Source organism: Myodes glareolus, chromosome 4 (genome assembly GCF_982192425.1).
Source record: "Myodes glareolus chromosome 4, mMyoGla1.1, whole genome shotgun sequence".
NCBI classification, from domain to species: Eukaryota; Metazoa; Chordata; class Mammalia; order Rodentia; family Cricetidae; genus Myodes; species Myodes glareolus.
The window spans coordinates 14,092,969-14,108,859 of NC_142029.1; the positions used below are offsets into that span (position 1 = coordinate 14,092,969).

The 15,891-nt window shown below is 40.3% G+C and overlaps 1 protein-coding gene across 2 annotated transcripts in view; it reads right to left on the bottom strand.

Annotated features, from left to right (window-relative positions):
* Smarcc1 (SWI/SNF related BAF chromatin remodeling complex subunit C1) overlaps nucleotides 1-15,891 on the bottom strand; it is a 116,296-nt gene that overhangs the window by 15,185 nt on the left and 85,220 nt on the right. For both annotated transcript variants that reach the window (XM_085688895.2, XM_048424312.3), the window contains exons 25-26: nucleotides 13,556-13,690; nucleotides 613-874 (exon numbers count right to left, since the gene is read on the bottom strand). In XM_085688895.2, the coding sequence (XP_085545021.1) occupies nucleotides 613-874; nucleotides 13,556-13,690 (397 nt within the window). The remainder of the gene's footprint in view (nucleotides 1-612; nucleotides 875-13,555; nucleotides 13,691-15,891) is intronic.

Here is a 15,891-nt window from a genome sequence, read left to right on the forward strand (position 1 = left end):
TATTCAATCATTGCTTCTATACACAAATATGATTGGTAATTTTTAGGAGAGTATTCAGAAATCTGTCCTTTGAAGAAGTCAAGGGTTAGGACTTCTTGAGAATTCAAAGAATTTCAATGTCTATCTCAATTGCTTCTTTTGCATACACAATATCTGCACCCTACTCCAACAAGCGCTAACTCTGGCTCTAGGAAAATGTTTATAATGATTGTACAATTTAAACTGATACAAGCTTACAGGAAGACTACGAAGAGAACAGTATCTAAATACCCTATATCCACAAGAAAATATTAAAAAAAAATGGTACAAAGGGAATGAATCATAAGAGTTCATTTGTCTTTCAAATTTTCTTGAACTGATGATGACAGTATACAGACAATCTAAGAATATTTTAACACAGTGCTGGGACTCAGTACAGAGTCTCATTGTGTCTCAGGAATTCATCATTACTTAGCCTCTGTCTTGTTAAACTGATCTACCCAAGGAAAAAGTATGTAGTAGAGAAGGAGGAATATATCTGGCTAGTTTCATGTGATGAGAATGTCACTTTTTGTTAGAAATGACCCTGTGGCACTGTGGACAAATTTCCTCTTAGCAGAGGTTCCCTCTTACCTGGCTGGGGAGGATGTGGTGGTGGCATCTGATGGTGCATCAAAGGGTAGGGTGGCGGCTGCTGATGAGGCATCATGCCAGGATGCCCTGCTGTTCCAAGTGGGGCCAGACCAGGTCCTCCTGAGTGCTGGTGTGCTTGTTGAGGGTTCTGCCCGTGCTGCTGCTGTTCCATCTGCTGTCGAGCTCGTAGCTCGGCGTATTTCAACTGTTCCATGTGGAAGTTCTGGCGCTCAGTAAGCAACTGCTGTCTCTGCTGTTCTAGCTGTAAGGGAAGTAGAAGAGAAATGCCACAGGAGGGTTCTTAGGACTTTATAACATGTTGGACATGCATTTAATATATGAGTTCCACCCACACAATGCTATGGGCAGAGGTTCCTTATCAGGGATGTCCTTATGTTTAGTCTAAAATCTACTTTTCCTTACACTAACCAGCAGTGGGGTGAATGCCCTGTGGTCCTACTTTTTGACAGACAGGAAGGCTTTTTTTTTTTGTTTAAATTTTCTTCCGGTTTTTTTTCAAGACAAGGTTTCTGTTTAACAGTTCTGTCTGTCCTGGAACTCACTTCATAGACCATGCCCGTCTCTGCCTTCTGAATGCTGGGATTAAAGGTGTACACCAACACCACTCGGCTCCCTTCTTCTTAGTATTACTGGAGACAGTATTTAACTACCTTGCATTCCTGGGCTCAAGCTCAAGTGATCCTCTTGTCTTAACTACAGCTATGTGCCACTGTCTGGGTAAGCTTGCAGGTAACATTTTATCTATCTATCTATCTATCTATCTATCTATCTATCTATCTATCTATCTGCCTATCTATTATTTACTTATTTATTCTGCCCCCCCCCCAAGTTCTGGGATTAAAGGCATGTACCACCATGCCTTAAGGGTATTAAAAATATATTCCATAATCGATATTTCCCTAGGTAAGAAAAAATTCCCTCTACCTATTCCTCTCAGCAACATTTAAAGCCCGTTCAATCTCCCCAGGTGCTGTCTTTTGGATGCGATCCACCAGCAGTTACTGTCTTAGACTATAAAATGGTTAGCAAGTGACAAGACCTTAGTTACATACACATTTTATTCTCATATGTGGAACACTGGAATGATACGGCAAGGCAAATTTTAGTGTTGAAATAGCTAAAATTACACTGGGTCACAAAGCACATACTTTCACTGACTAAACACAATTTTTTAAATTATTTATTTTTTCTTTTATGTGCATTGGTGTTTTGCCAGCATGTATGTCTGTGTGAGGCTGTCAGATCCTGGAGTTGTCATGTGGGTGGTGGGGATTGAATTCAGGTATCTGGGAAGAGCATTTAACTGACAAAGCATCTCTCCAATCCCTAAATATAATTTTTAAAAGGAAACTTGAAAAATACAAACATTTCAATATTCAGAATAGGACTGGAAAACAGCAAAGAGTTCAGTAGTAGAGCACGTATGTGAAGCACTGGGTTAAAATCCAAGTGCCACAAAAAGAAATCAATAATTAAGAAAAAGCTGGCAAGTTTTCAAAATCCCAGCACTTAGAAGTTGGAGATGTGAGGATCAAAAGTTCAAGGCCCTTCTTTGCAGTCTATGCTTGAGGAGAGTCCAAACAATAAATAAATAAACAAATGAATACATTTTGATTATAAGTAGAATTAGTACTGTCATATTAAATTATAATTTCAGTTGTTTTAAACTTTTGTAACATGGCTGGTACAAAATCAGTTTACTTCTGTTGAGTATCACTATTGAGTCATTCAATGGGTTAAGGAAATAGAACATTTGGGCTTTTGAAAGGAGCCAGTTCCATGAGTAAGTAATATAGACTATAAATAGCAAAAACTAGGTGGAATAAGCATGACAATTAAATTATAAAAACTTGCAAAGATGATCCACTGTGGGAGGGAGGGAGAAAGGCCACAGCAGCCAGGAAAGTGAGATGAATGGAGCACTACAGCAGGAGAGCTATGTGCAGACAGACAGCAGCAGAAGGAAACAGAACTACACATCAAGTTTAGTAGCCTGGAATGAAAGGCTCTGGCCTGGCTGAACTTCTTAACATGACAAGAAAGGACCCAAAATATAAACATTGAGAGACTGTTCAAAGAGTTCAATTCTGGAAGAACACTAAGTAGTGTATTAGACCAAACAATAAGAGAGCTAGAAACTGCCTACAGTCTTGCTATTCTTTCTGGGGAATATAGAATTCTGCAATTTTCTGAGATTACACACCAGAATTGTTTTTTTTTTAAATTTATTTATTATATATACAATATTCTGCCTGCATGTATTCCTGTGGGCCAGAAGAGGGCACCAGATCTCATTACAGATGGTTGTGAGTCACTACATGGTTGCTGGGAATTGAACTCAGGACCTTTGGAAGAGCAGCCAGTGCTCTTATTCTCTGAGCCATCTCGCCAGCCCCCCCAGAAATGGTGTTTACTTGTGTTCTGGAGTCACTGTTTTAGACAGCTTGGCTGTAGTCCAGAACCTATTTAAAAACTACAGAAGGTAGGTCAAGATCTGCTTTGTAAACACCCTGAACTGCAATGGTGACTGTGCTGTGTCCCTCCAAAGGGACATTTTCATCTTTATATTAACCACTCAGTGTTTTCATCTTCCTCCTTCCCTCCCTCCCTTTTTGGTTTTTGAGACAGGGTTTCCCTATGTAGCCCTGGCTGTCCTCAAACTCAGAGATCAGCTTGCCTCTGCATCCTGAGTGCTGGGTGTGGACCACCATTGCCTGGCTTCTTTGTCAAATGCCAAGTAGCTTTTTTTTTTTTTTTGCGGGGGGCGGGGATTCAAGACAGTTTATCTGTAGCTTTGGAGTCTGTCCTGGAACAAGCTCTTGTAGACCATGCTGGTCTCGAACTAAGAGATTCTGCTGCCTCTTCTCCCCAAGTGCTGGGATTAATGGCGTGCCACCACTGCCTGATGCCAATTAGCATTTTTAGATGACCTAAATTCATCAAGGTCTTACATGATCTCCCCTGCCCAAGAGTTCCTGGCTGACCTGGAACTCTCTGTAGACCAGGCTGGCTTTGAACACAGGTCGTCTGTGTAAAAAAAACAGACAAAAACCTTTTATCTTATAGAAATAGGAAGAAAGTCAAATAAGATGGGATATGTCTGTAATCCTAGCCCTTGAGAGATTTAGGCAGAAGGATCATCAGTTTGAAGACAGCTTGTGGCCCTGCATCAAGCCACTGCTACAAAAAAAAAAAAAAAAAAAGAAAAAGAAAAAGAAAAAGAAAGAAAAAACCAACAAACAAAGGGAAAATTTACTCCGTTTTCCTATCTACAATTAGTTACCTTAAATTATACTAGTTATCTCTAAACTGTCAGTCTTTTATTTATTCTGTTTTTTTAAGAGGAAGGAAGAGGATGAGTGTGAGGGTTAAATAAGGATATGACTGGGTATCCCTTGATGCCCAGGTTAGTCCCAAACTCATAGTAACCAAGTGCCCCACCCTCCCCTGGCTGACCTCCTAAACTGTGTCTGTCATCTAAAAACATAGAAAGTAATTAAAAGGAAGTAATTATGAAAATTAAAAAAGACAAGTGATTAAATACACATACGCACACCTGAAAAGAAAACTCAGTTAAAACTCAAAGCTTTAATGAAGGATGAACAAGTCTCCAGAGGTTGAGAGTACAGGCCCAAATTGCCGGTCCCTATTGGCCCCAGATGGCTCTGGGCTCTTAGATGCCCCAGGGTAGTCTGGGGCAGAAGCAGATCTCCTACATCCTAGCCCCATCCTGTAAATGAACTATCCCTACTATATCAAATCAAGTCTAAAGACTGCATAAATTCACATAGGTACCTAATTTTTGATAAAGGGTGTCAAGATACAATGGAGAAAAGAGAATCTCTTCACCAAGTACTTCTGGGAAAATTAGACCCCCAAACAAAGAAGAATCAATCGATATCTCACTTTTACATTGTTTTAAAAAAAAAAATCAAAATGGCCACCTTAAAGTTAGGATTAGAAACTTAGCTGGGCATGGTGGTGCACGTCTTTAATTCTAGCACTTGAGAGACAAGGCAGACAGATCTCTGAGATCAAGGCCAACCTGGTCTATAGATTTGAGTTTAAGGAGAGACAGGGCTACACAAAGAAACCTTGCCTCAAACCCCACCCCCAAAAAGCTAGAAACCTATAAATTGTAAAAAGATATAAGATACAGATACAGATATGGCCAAGTGCAGCAGCTCATGAATCTAGGCCCAGCATTAAAGAAGCTGAGGCAGATGGACAACCATGACCTTGAGGTCAGCCTGGGCTACAGAGTGTGCCCTGCCTCAAAAAGAGGAAAACAGTAAGTCTGAACAGTGGTGGTGCAGGCCTTTAATCCCAGAATTCAGGAGACAAACTAAGGTGAATCTCTGCGTTTGAGGCCAGTCTGGTCTACAGAGAGAGTTCCTGCACAGCCAGGACTAAATGAAGAAACACTGCCTCAAAAAATAAAATAAAATAAAAAATAAAGAAATAAGTAAATTAATAAAACAAACAAGGCAGTTGATGGGGGCGGACGACACCTAGGTCTCCATGTCTATCACAACACTATTCACAGCACTCAAGGCATAGAATCAACCGACATGCCCACCAACAGGTGAATAGTTCAAAGAAAATGTGGAGTACACAGAATTCAGTTTCACACAGCTGTAAAGAATGATTAGTCGGCCGGGGTGGTGGTGGTGCATGCCTTTAGCCTCAGCTCTCAGGAGGCAAATGCAGGCGGATCTCTGTGAGTTTGAGGCCAGCCTGGTCTATAGAGGAAGTTCTAGAATAGCCAAGGCTATTCAGTAAAATCCCATCTTGGGTGGTGGTGAAGGTGGAGGGGAAATCAAAATAGAACGTTTAATGATTCCCGGGAAAATGAACTAGGCTTAACAGGGAAACCATCAGACAGTTCCTGACACGTGTGCGGAGCAGGAGGTGAGGCAGTGAGAGTGAGAGGACGGCTACAGGTGGGGTGCGGAGGAGGCTGAACAAAGCAGATACAACAAATTCACTATTTTTACACTAACAGAAAAATTGAAAACTAACAAAAACTAACAAAAAAAAATAAAAGACTGAAGACTAGTTTTGGTATCCAAACAACAAACTAGTAACCTTCATGCCAAGCAGGGAGGATGGGAAGGAGGCGTTCCCTAACGATCTGGCAGTATTAAGGCACATTTTAAATGTATTCAACCACTGAGCCATGCTTTGACATCTGGTACAGAGCTATTCAGTAAAACATTGTTTTTGATCTATAGTTACATCTGAATCACAGAATGGGAAAAAAATCAACTTGCAACAGAAAATATTTATAATCAAAAGTGTATATAAACCCTGTGATCACATAATTAATACACAGTGAAAACGTTCTGGAAAACACCAAATTAACAACTATCTCTATGAACAAAGCTATTTTCAATGTTATATGTATTCTATGACACATGCTACATAGCACGGGTGACCTTGAAAACACACTAAACAAAAAAAGCCAGACAGAAACGGTCACATATTTTAATTACTTGACATATATGAACTGTCAAGAGAAAGTATATCTAAAAAAAACCAGAAACTAGATTACAGCAGACAGACTCCATGCAGGGTGTAAGAGGAGACACTAGAGCCAGTGAAAGGGTTCCTGCCGGCGTTGGTACATCTTTTTAGGGTAATGAAATGTTTTGAAATAGATAATGGTGACAGGCAGAAAGCCCTGTCTCTACTATGAAAACTATAATGCTGCCACCTCACCTCTTAACCCTTTGTATGTATGTGTAGGCATGTACCACAATGGATGGATGGCAGACAGAGGAAACACTTGTGGAAGCTCTCTTGTTCCACCATTTGAGTCTTATATACTTAAATTAGTTTTATGAAGCCTGGAGTGGTGATCTTTGCCTGAAATCCCAGAAATTGGGAGGCTGAGGTAGGAGGAATTTATATTTTTCCTCACAAAGACAAAGACTCCTTTTAAAGTATTTATTATCTAACTTTTCACCTTATGCACAATATTCTTTTTTTATAAACTAAATACCCATTTACTGTATTTGTTGTTGTTTTCGATACAGAGCTTCTCTGTGCAGCCCTGGCTGTCCTGGAACTCACTCTATAGACCAGGTTGGCCTCAAGCTCAGAGATCCACCTGCCTCTGCCTCCCAAATGGTGAGATTAAAGATGTGCACCACTACCACCTGGCCACCCACTTACTACTATTGCCAAAAACAAATCAGGGAACAGTGAGATGGCCCAATGTCTATGGGCATTTATTGCCAAATCTGATGATCTAAAAGTTTGATCATCAAACTTTTTTTTTTTCCCCCAGAAACCCAGGGAAGAGAAAACTGACTCTAACAAGTTGTTCTCTGGCCTTGACAACTGTACTGTAGAGTAACAAACATGAATGAATACACACAAATAATGTTAATACTAATAAAAAATGAAATAATTACGAGTACAAGCAGAATTGCTAGGTACATACGTGGCACACACATATACAGTGGTAAAACCAGCACTGGGGAAGCAGTGGAAGGTAGATCTGTGAGTTCAAGGTCAGCTTGATTTACATAGAGAGCTCTAAGCCAGCAGGGCTACACAAGACCCTGTTACAAAATAAGTAAATAAAAGTAATGTAAAGGTTGGGCTGGTAAGATGGCTCAAGGAATAGAAGGTCTGCCTCTAAAGTCAGATGATGGATATTCAATCCCCAGAACCCATGCAAAGATGGAAGGATAGAACTGACTTTTTGACATTGGGGCAAGAGTATCTAAATTTCAGTCAACCTACATAGTCTACACATGCAAAGCAAATTCAAGGCCAGCCTGAATTGCAGAAGAACCTTATTTCTTCTTCCCCTTACAAATGCTGCCTAAATAGAATACAAACAAGAACTACAAAGAAGTATTAAAGATCGTGAGTCATTCTTTTTGTTTTTTTTTTTTTGTTTTGTTTTGGTTTGGTTTTTGTTCTTTGAGACAGGGTTTCTCTGTAGCTTTGGAGCCTGTCCTGGAACTAGCTCTTGTAGACCAGACTGGTCTCAAACTCACAGAGATCCGCCTGCCTCTGCCTCCCGAGTACTGGAATTAAAGGCGTGGGTCACCCACCACTCAGCTTTCATTTTGGTTGTCTGGGTTTCATGGTGGAGACAGGTCTTGTAGTTACCAAATGGCCTTAAGCTTGCTATGCAGCTGAGGCTGACTGACTCCTGATTCTCCAGTCTCCATCTGAGGAACGATGGGATTACAGGTGAGCCTAGTAACGCCAGGCTCTGTCCCTATGGATATCTTGTTTTTATTCTCTGCCCTCCTATTTCCTGGAACTATAGACTAAAAACTAAAAATAATTTATGGTGTTAGTGAACTTGTTAACTGTCTTCTTGACTCTAATGGAAGCTCTAGGGAATCTAATTTCATAAAAGGCTGCTATAAGCCCTGCTCTGAAGGCCCCACCCCCACCCACCTCTCCCTACACTCCTACACTGGAATACAAAGCATGGCATCCAAGGAGAGCCCACAACAGAGCACTTTTCAGCTTTAATATACTCAACACAGAGCTGCAAGCACAGCTGAAGTTCACACAAAGCTCTCCTCCCTCCTTCTATTTGCATAAAACAAGGGTAAGAAAGAAGAAAAAAGGGGGCCAGACAAAAACTCATCCACACATACTGCCAAGTACTCAAGTACCAAATTAAACTGGAAGCCTTAGGACTGGTTAATAAGCAGTTTGTTTCAATATTTGGTGACAGCAAAGGAGACATTCACAAAAGAAAAACCAAGTTTAAAAGATACATATCCAGTTCTATTACTCAAGAAGAAAGACCCCCACCATCTTTATTCTTTCCATATGTGCGTCAATTCTGTTGAGTCTGCACCCTTTAGGGAACTGTCATTCTGTTCTTGTTGCTTCAGGAAGGAACCTATGCCAAGTGATAGTAGCACACATCTTTTTTTAAAATTTTATTTATTTATATTTTATGTATGAGTGCTCTGCATGTACACCTGCACACCAGAAGAGAGCGTCAGATCATATTATAGATGCTGTGAGCCACCATGTGGTTGCTGGGTATTGAACTCAGGACCTCAGGAAGAGCAGCCAGTGCTCTTAAACACAGAGCCAAGGATTTCTCCAGCCCCCAGTGGTGGCACAGGTCTTTATCCCAGCACTTGGAAGGCAGATCTCTGTGAGTTTCAGGATAGCCTAGTCTACAAAGTGAGTTCTAAAACAGCCAGGGATACAAAGAAACCCTTTCTCAAAAACAAACAAACAAACAAACAAACAAACAAGGAACCTATGACAAAAGTACGGCTTTCTAAGTCTCATGGGCAGATGCAATGCAATTGTTTCTAACCAAAAAGAGATTAAATTATTAAGGGCAATATAAACATAAATTAAATAATTAGGAATGAAAAGAAAACAAAGGGGCTGGAAAGTCACCTCAGTGGTTAAGAGCATGGCTGCTCTTCCAGAGACTGCAGGTTCTATTCCCAACATCCACATGGCAGCTCACAAGCACCTGCAACTCAAGGTGCAGGGGATTCATCCTCTTCACGCCTCTGTGGGCATTTCACATACACAATACAGACATGCACGTAGGCAAAACAGCCATTCACATAAAATAAAACTTAAGAAAAAAAAACCCAACAAACTTAAGTTTAAAAAAAAAAGAAAAACAAAGTAAAACATAATTCCTCTGGAGAACATGAAAATTACTTTTCTTGGCCTTTTCAACAAATCTTTAAAACTAACAACCTACTAGTAAAGATATCCTGTTAGTGTGATCTTCAGAAATCTATCTGGAACCTTACTACTTCCTTTATTTGGAAGGCTGCCACTCTGGTCTAAGTCATTACCTCACACGGGCTCCCCTAAATTTGCTTTACCAGTTTCTTTTGTGATCCCATAAAACAGAAGACAAACTAGTTCTTCCTTAAGAATCTGCCTAGGATCTGAACCAGTCCTCAACTCATGGCCTACATTTTCTTTCAAAAGAAACCATGTTATGTATTTAATTTTTGCTGGTTGGGGACTGAAAGTGGGGTCTTGTACAGGCTAAGACTATGCTCTACCACTATGCTGTATAAAACAGCCCCACCACTTCAATCCATAGAACTTGATAATCGTACTTTCCCTTAGTCTAGCCCATCCACCTACTTCCTAGCTTCCATAACATCTAAGTCAGATTCCCTTCGCATGGTTATAACCCCAGATGTCTGTTTGTTCCTTCTCTCCCGTCTTTCTCTTTTCTGTGTATTCATATATTGCCTACTTTCACGTGTGTGAAATACAACTGTGCCTGTTGCACGAGAAAGCCAGGAAAGGATGACAGATCACCCATAACTAGAGCTGCAGACAGCTCGGAGTAGCCATGCAGGTGCTGGGAAGTGAACCCAAGAACTCTGGAAGGAAAACTAAGATTCCTAAGTACCTAGTCATCTCCCTAGTCCCTATATGTTAGTTTCTTAACAAGGATTACTCTGCTGACATCAAGTTCATTAATATACTGACGTGTATATATACAAAGCATATACATAAAACCAGCATGTAACAATGTAACTTCATAAACTCATTATTCTAATTAAGTCCCATGAGGACTCCAGAGGTATTATGCTTAACTTTGTTTTCATATATAAATACACCCACCCACACCCACACACCCACCCACACACACACACACACACACACACACACAAATATATTTCCCTCATGTGAACATATGTTTTCCCGGCCTACATTTCTATACTGTGTACATGTAGGGCCCAGAGGCCACAAGATGGTGATGAACCCCGGAACTAGAGCTGCAGATGGTTGTGGGCTCCCATGTGTGTCAGGAAAGGATCCTAACAAGACTGGGATTATAGCTCTTGTTATGCTACCTCCCTGATAAATTGTGTAACTGCCCCCACTGCCTTTCTTCTTACTACCACTCTATGAGAGCAATGGGATAATAGCTATGTATCAAGTGTATAAAACGTTTCTATCTCAATCAAGCAATAATTAAAAATCAAGAGAACACCTGCTTTTAAGTTTTTAGAAGAAAAACAAGCAACATCACTTTAAATCTAATTCTGTAAGTAAAAAATTTTAAAAAGATCTATTGCTACTTAAATAAATAATATTAACTCTCCTAAAAAGAGAAAAAGCCAGGCGATGGTAGCTCATGCCTTTAACCCCAGCACACAGGAGGCAAAGGCAGGTGGTTCTTTGTGAGTCCAAGGCCAGTCTGGTCTACAAAGTAAGTTCTAGGACAGCCAAGGCTGTCACACAGAGAAATCCAGTCTTAAAAGAGAAAGAGTCTTATAGCAACTATGTCGGGGAAAACTGAGTAGAACTGTTCCCTAAAATGAACCAAAGGCTTGGTAGGTGCAAGAGAGAACTAAGCATTCTCAACTGGTTGACCTACTCATTCTCCACAGTTATCAGCTTCACTTATTTTACACGACAAATAGGACAGAAAAGTCTGTACATCTCAGACACTCAAAGATGAAAGGAGGTAATAATGGCGGATTGTCCCTAAGTTACAAAACAGTAGATAAATACAAAACACGCTTGACACCTTGCTCTGTGTTTGGCCTGCCCAGGCTCCAGTCTGTCTGGAAGAAGGGCTAAGAAACTGATCAGCATTGCTGGAGTCTTCAAAAAGGATAAAGTAATCGGCATTGTTTATGATTCTAGTTTTGTCAAATACTTTTTAGAATATTAAACTAGAATATCTATATATTGTACATAGTTGTGGAATATGCCTTTACACTGTGTGAAGATATATCACTGTGACAGGTTTAATAAAAACCTAAACATCCAAAAGTAAGACAGGACTTTCCAGGCAGAGAATGCTGGAAAGCAGGCCAGAGTTTGTGAGGAATCACTAGCTAGACAGAGAGGAAGCAGGATGGAGAGTACAGAAAAAAGGTAATCATGCCTTTGATTTCGTCCCTTAAAGGAACGAAAATTAAAAGATATTGGTTAATTTATGAAGAACTAGTTAGGGAAAAGCCTAAGCTACCTGCTGAGCTTTCATAATAGTAAGTCTCTATATGGTTATTTGGGAGCTGGCAGGGGGGGACAGAAATCTGCTCCCGTACACTAGCACAGTGGCTGTCCTAACAAGTTCACAAGATTAACAGCTTATAAATACAAATTTTTATGTGTAATTGTAGAACAGTCATTTGTATAAAGGCATATGTGTATTTACCAAACACTAATCACACACTAGACAGTGTGCCAAACACATGCCATAATTCTCTCACCTAACCTTTTCACAGCCTGCAAAAATTACTGTTACGGTAACAATCACGGCTTCACTTGCAAAAAGACAGGATGCTAGGTTCTTGGTAGTTAAAAAAAAAATCAGATTTCAGTTGTGCAGAAAATTTTCATTATGGTGATCTCATTTTCTAACATGTGCACCATTCCTACTGGAACACACCTACCTACCGACCTACCTACCTAACCTACGATAATAGGGTTGGGCTACAAACTGTGGTTTGAATAAGAATGGATTCCTACGTTTGAATGCTTAATAATCAGGGAGTAGAACTAATTGGGAGAGATTAGGAAGTGTGGCCTTGTTGGAGGAAGTGTGTCACGGGGGGTGAGCTCTAAGGTTTCAAAACCCAAGACAGGTCCAGTGGTAACTCTTCCCGTTGCCTGAGAAACCAGATATAAAAATGTCAGCCTCTCTAGTACCATGTTTCCCTGCATGCCCTCATGTTCCCCTGATGAGAATGAACTAACCCTCTGATACTGTAAAGCAGCCCTAATAAAATGCTTTGAGTTCCTGTGGTCACAGTGTCTCCTCACAACAATAAAACACTGACTGAGAGAAGTGGGTACTAAGACTAGCATATTGCTGTGTGAGGCTTGACCATGCCGATGGTTGGTGAACGTGAACTTTGAATTAGAGAAGCAGATGAATGCTTTAAGAGTGACTTAATAGTCCCTATGAGCTGGATCACAGAAGACAGTGCTGAAGGCTATCTGAACTCAATAAAGTTTCAAAGGCGAAGAATCTTAGTAAGTGACTTCGAGAATATCCTTGTGATATTTTGAAGAATGTGGCTGCTTTCTGGTCTTGTCAAACAAAATCCACATGAGGATAAACTGAAGAATTCTGGATCAATGGTGTTGAGAGGTGATTTTAAGATAGCCTAGTATTGACTGTTTTATGCAGGTCTATAATGAAAAGGAGCAAACAGATCAAGAAAAAACACAAAAGTGTACAGTTTGAGGAGAAAAGGAAATGTAATGGAGCTAAAAGAAAAGCCTGTGGCTAAGAGGGATATAAGGAGTTGTGACCTCAGCGCAAGACATCACCTAGGTAAGGGGGGGAGGGGGAGAGAAAGCAAATAAGCAAGCAGGATTCATCAGTGAAGGAAGCTGGTTAAAATGTATATAACAAGGGGGTCAAGTTCTAGTCCCAACAAACAGCAAAACATAGCAGCTTCGGCAAAATCTGTTTGAGACTCCATCTGAGCCTAGTTTCAGTTATCAGTCAGGAGGTGAGATAGACAAAGGATCAAATATGTTGCCATTATAGAAAAATGAGCCCTTACGTCAAAAGGAGATAAACTTCTATTTTCCATTATTTGTGTTATGGATAGGAAAATCAAGAAAATCTTGACTCATTTAGTGGATTTATAGAGTTTTACACTTCACCAGAAACAAACAGGCAGAAAATCTAAGATTCAACTTGAAAAATTCCTTTTAAAAACAAAAAATATCTCTTTTTAGAAGGAATATTTTCTATCAAGTATGTAAACAGAGAAGACAAAGAGCTAAGATTTACAAAGCAGATAGAAACCCATTTATTTATAATCCCTGGTTCATCAAATACAGGGAATGACAGAAAATCTAGAGGGACCATTGGAACAGGCCACCATTTTATCACCAAACTGCTATCTCTTAAGGCAGTCATGGTTAATTTTCAAAACACCACCACATATAAATTCCCCTTACTTACAGCCTCTTTCTCTCTGTCCATAATAGTCTCCAGCTCTTCAAAATGTCGAAGTTTGATCTCTAGTTTCTTCATCTGTGTCTCAACCAGGAGCGCTACCAGGGACTTGATTTTTCTCTCTTCAACAGCAGCCAGGTGCTAAGGGCAAAGACCACTGTAATTATTAGGTAATGAAAACGTACAAAAATGCTGAAGTTGAGATTTAGGTGAATAAGCTTTAGACTCTACTGTTTCTTTCAAACATTTATTTTAAATAAAGTAAAAACTCTTGGTTCTATTACAGACAATTTCTGGTTTTAATAGAAATAGAGAAAAACAATGCCTCACCTCTGACAATGCCCCGATGTTTTTTAATGGGGCCATCAGAATGGCTCAGTGGGGAAAGGCAATTGTTTTTTACCTGAAAAATTGAGATAAACCTCCAGAACACAAGGAGAGAATCAACTCCCATAAACTGTCATATGGTCTCACACCCAAGAAATTGTAAAGGAAATTCTCCCAGGGCATGTTCTTCTTATCACAGAGCCTACAACAAGGAGGATAGCTATATAGGTTAGGCTGTCTATCTGAACAAAGACTTCTCAAATTTTTTTTTTCTCAGTGTCTCAGTATGTAGTCCTGGCTGTCCTGTAACTCACTATGAAGACAAGGCTGGCCTAGAACTCAGAAAAGCACCCGTCACTGCCTCCACCTCCCAACCGCTGGGACTGAAGGTGTGCACCATCAACAGCCTGCACGAAGACTCTAGCTAAACTCACCTATCAACCACACCTACTTAACCTATTTATCTGAACTGAGACTCCTGAGGAGCTGAAAAGAACAAAGATGACTCCCTCACATCTGTAATCACCATCTTTTCCTTGCTATGAATTTTCCAGGAATAAGCGGTTTGTCTCTAGCACCACAAACCCCACTGCAAAGCCTTCCCATGGTAAGCAGACTGTGTGGAGCAAGGAAGACCACAACAGCGTCTGGAGCTATACATACAAACACAAGAGCAGAACGGAAGTCACTTTGGAAGATGACTAGATCACTCCACAGCCGTGAGAGTGTGTCATTAACAGCACAAAGAATGTGCCACATTACACACGTTTGGCCAGGCTCAGACTATCTGCAATGATCAGCCTCCACAAACCAATACTCAATTCATGAAGTTTAAGAACTCATCAATCAATCCTTGTGACAGACGTATGGAGCAGTTATGATGGACATTTACAAAAGGGGTAAGAAAACATTTTTCTGTGGCTCAGTTTTCATGAACGCAAATCCATTCTTGCCATTTTGGTATGTATGGTCAATACTGAAGAAATCTGAGGCAAATATAAAAGACTTTGAGTAAAATGAATGTATTATTCTGGAAGAAAAAAAAAAAAGAATATATCCTGGGTCTGAAGTTTCTACTTTATTCCAAAGATAATTTTCAACTCCCTCTTCTAAGTCTCAACATCCATATGGAAGGAAACCCAGAACACCTAGCCATGTGTGGATATGCCTGCTCATGCTCCCACAGTCCTACTGCAGGTGTGGCCCATCACAACTTGACAGTGGATGCGAACATGGACGTTCCTGAAAGGATACAACATGGCAAGGCTGGTGAAAAGGCAGAAGCTACCCACCTCGTCTGGGTAAGAGCTAGATCCAGAAACTCTAATTACCTCTCCACGCACGAGGTGACAAACACTGAATAACAAAGCTGTTTATAGACACAGAAAAACAAAGCCAGAGTAAGAGAAACTTGGAAGGCTTAGTGAGGCTTTGCTAATTACAGTAATTTAAGTGAGTCCCTTGCCCCTGATTACCATGCAGCACAAAAATGATTATGTGCTGTGAGTTGTATCAGATATAACTATAAGGCACACAACTCACACATGCAATGTATACAGCAGGAACATTTGCACATTTGTCACATTAGAGGGGAATTTGTTTTAATCACAAACACTGGAAGCTCGATAATCACAACACTCAGGAGGCAGAGGCAGGTGGATTCCTGAGTTTGAGGTCTGCCCAATGAGTTCTAGGACAGCGAGAACTACACACAGAAAACCTGTATTACGGAGGGACAGTACGGGACTAAACAGTGGACCAGATTCCTAGTTTTGGGAAAAATGCTGATGATGAGCAAATACAGATTGAGTGATCAACACGGCTCTTTATAGCATTCTCACCTGCACAGAACAGCAGCCTGGGGATGTATGATATAGTTTGTATAAAGAAAAGGAAACTAATAGCCACGGTCCCTGGTGTAGAACAGAATAAATAGTCTACAATTTTATTTTTTTATTATATAAAATATACTAAAGCATAGGACAGTGGTTAAGAACAGGAGAAATTACAGGAAG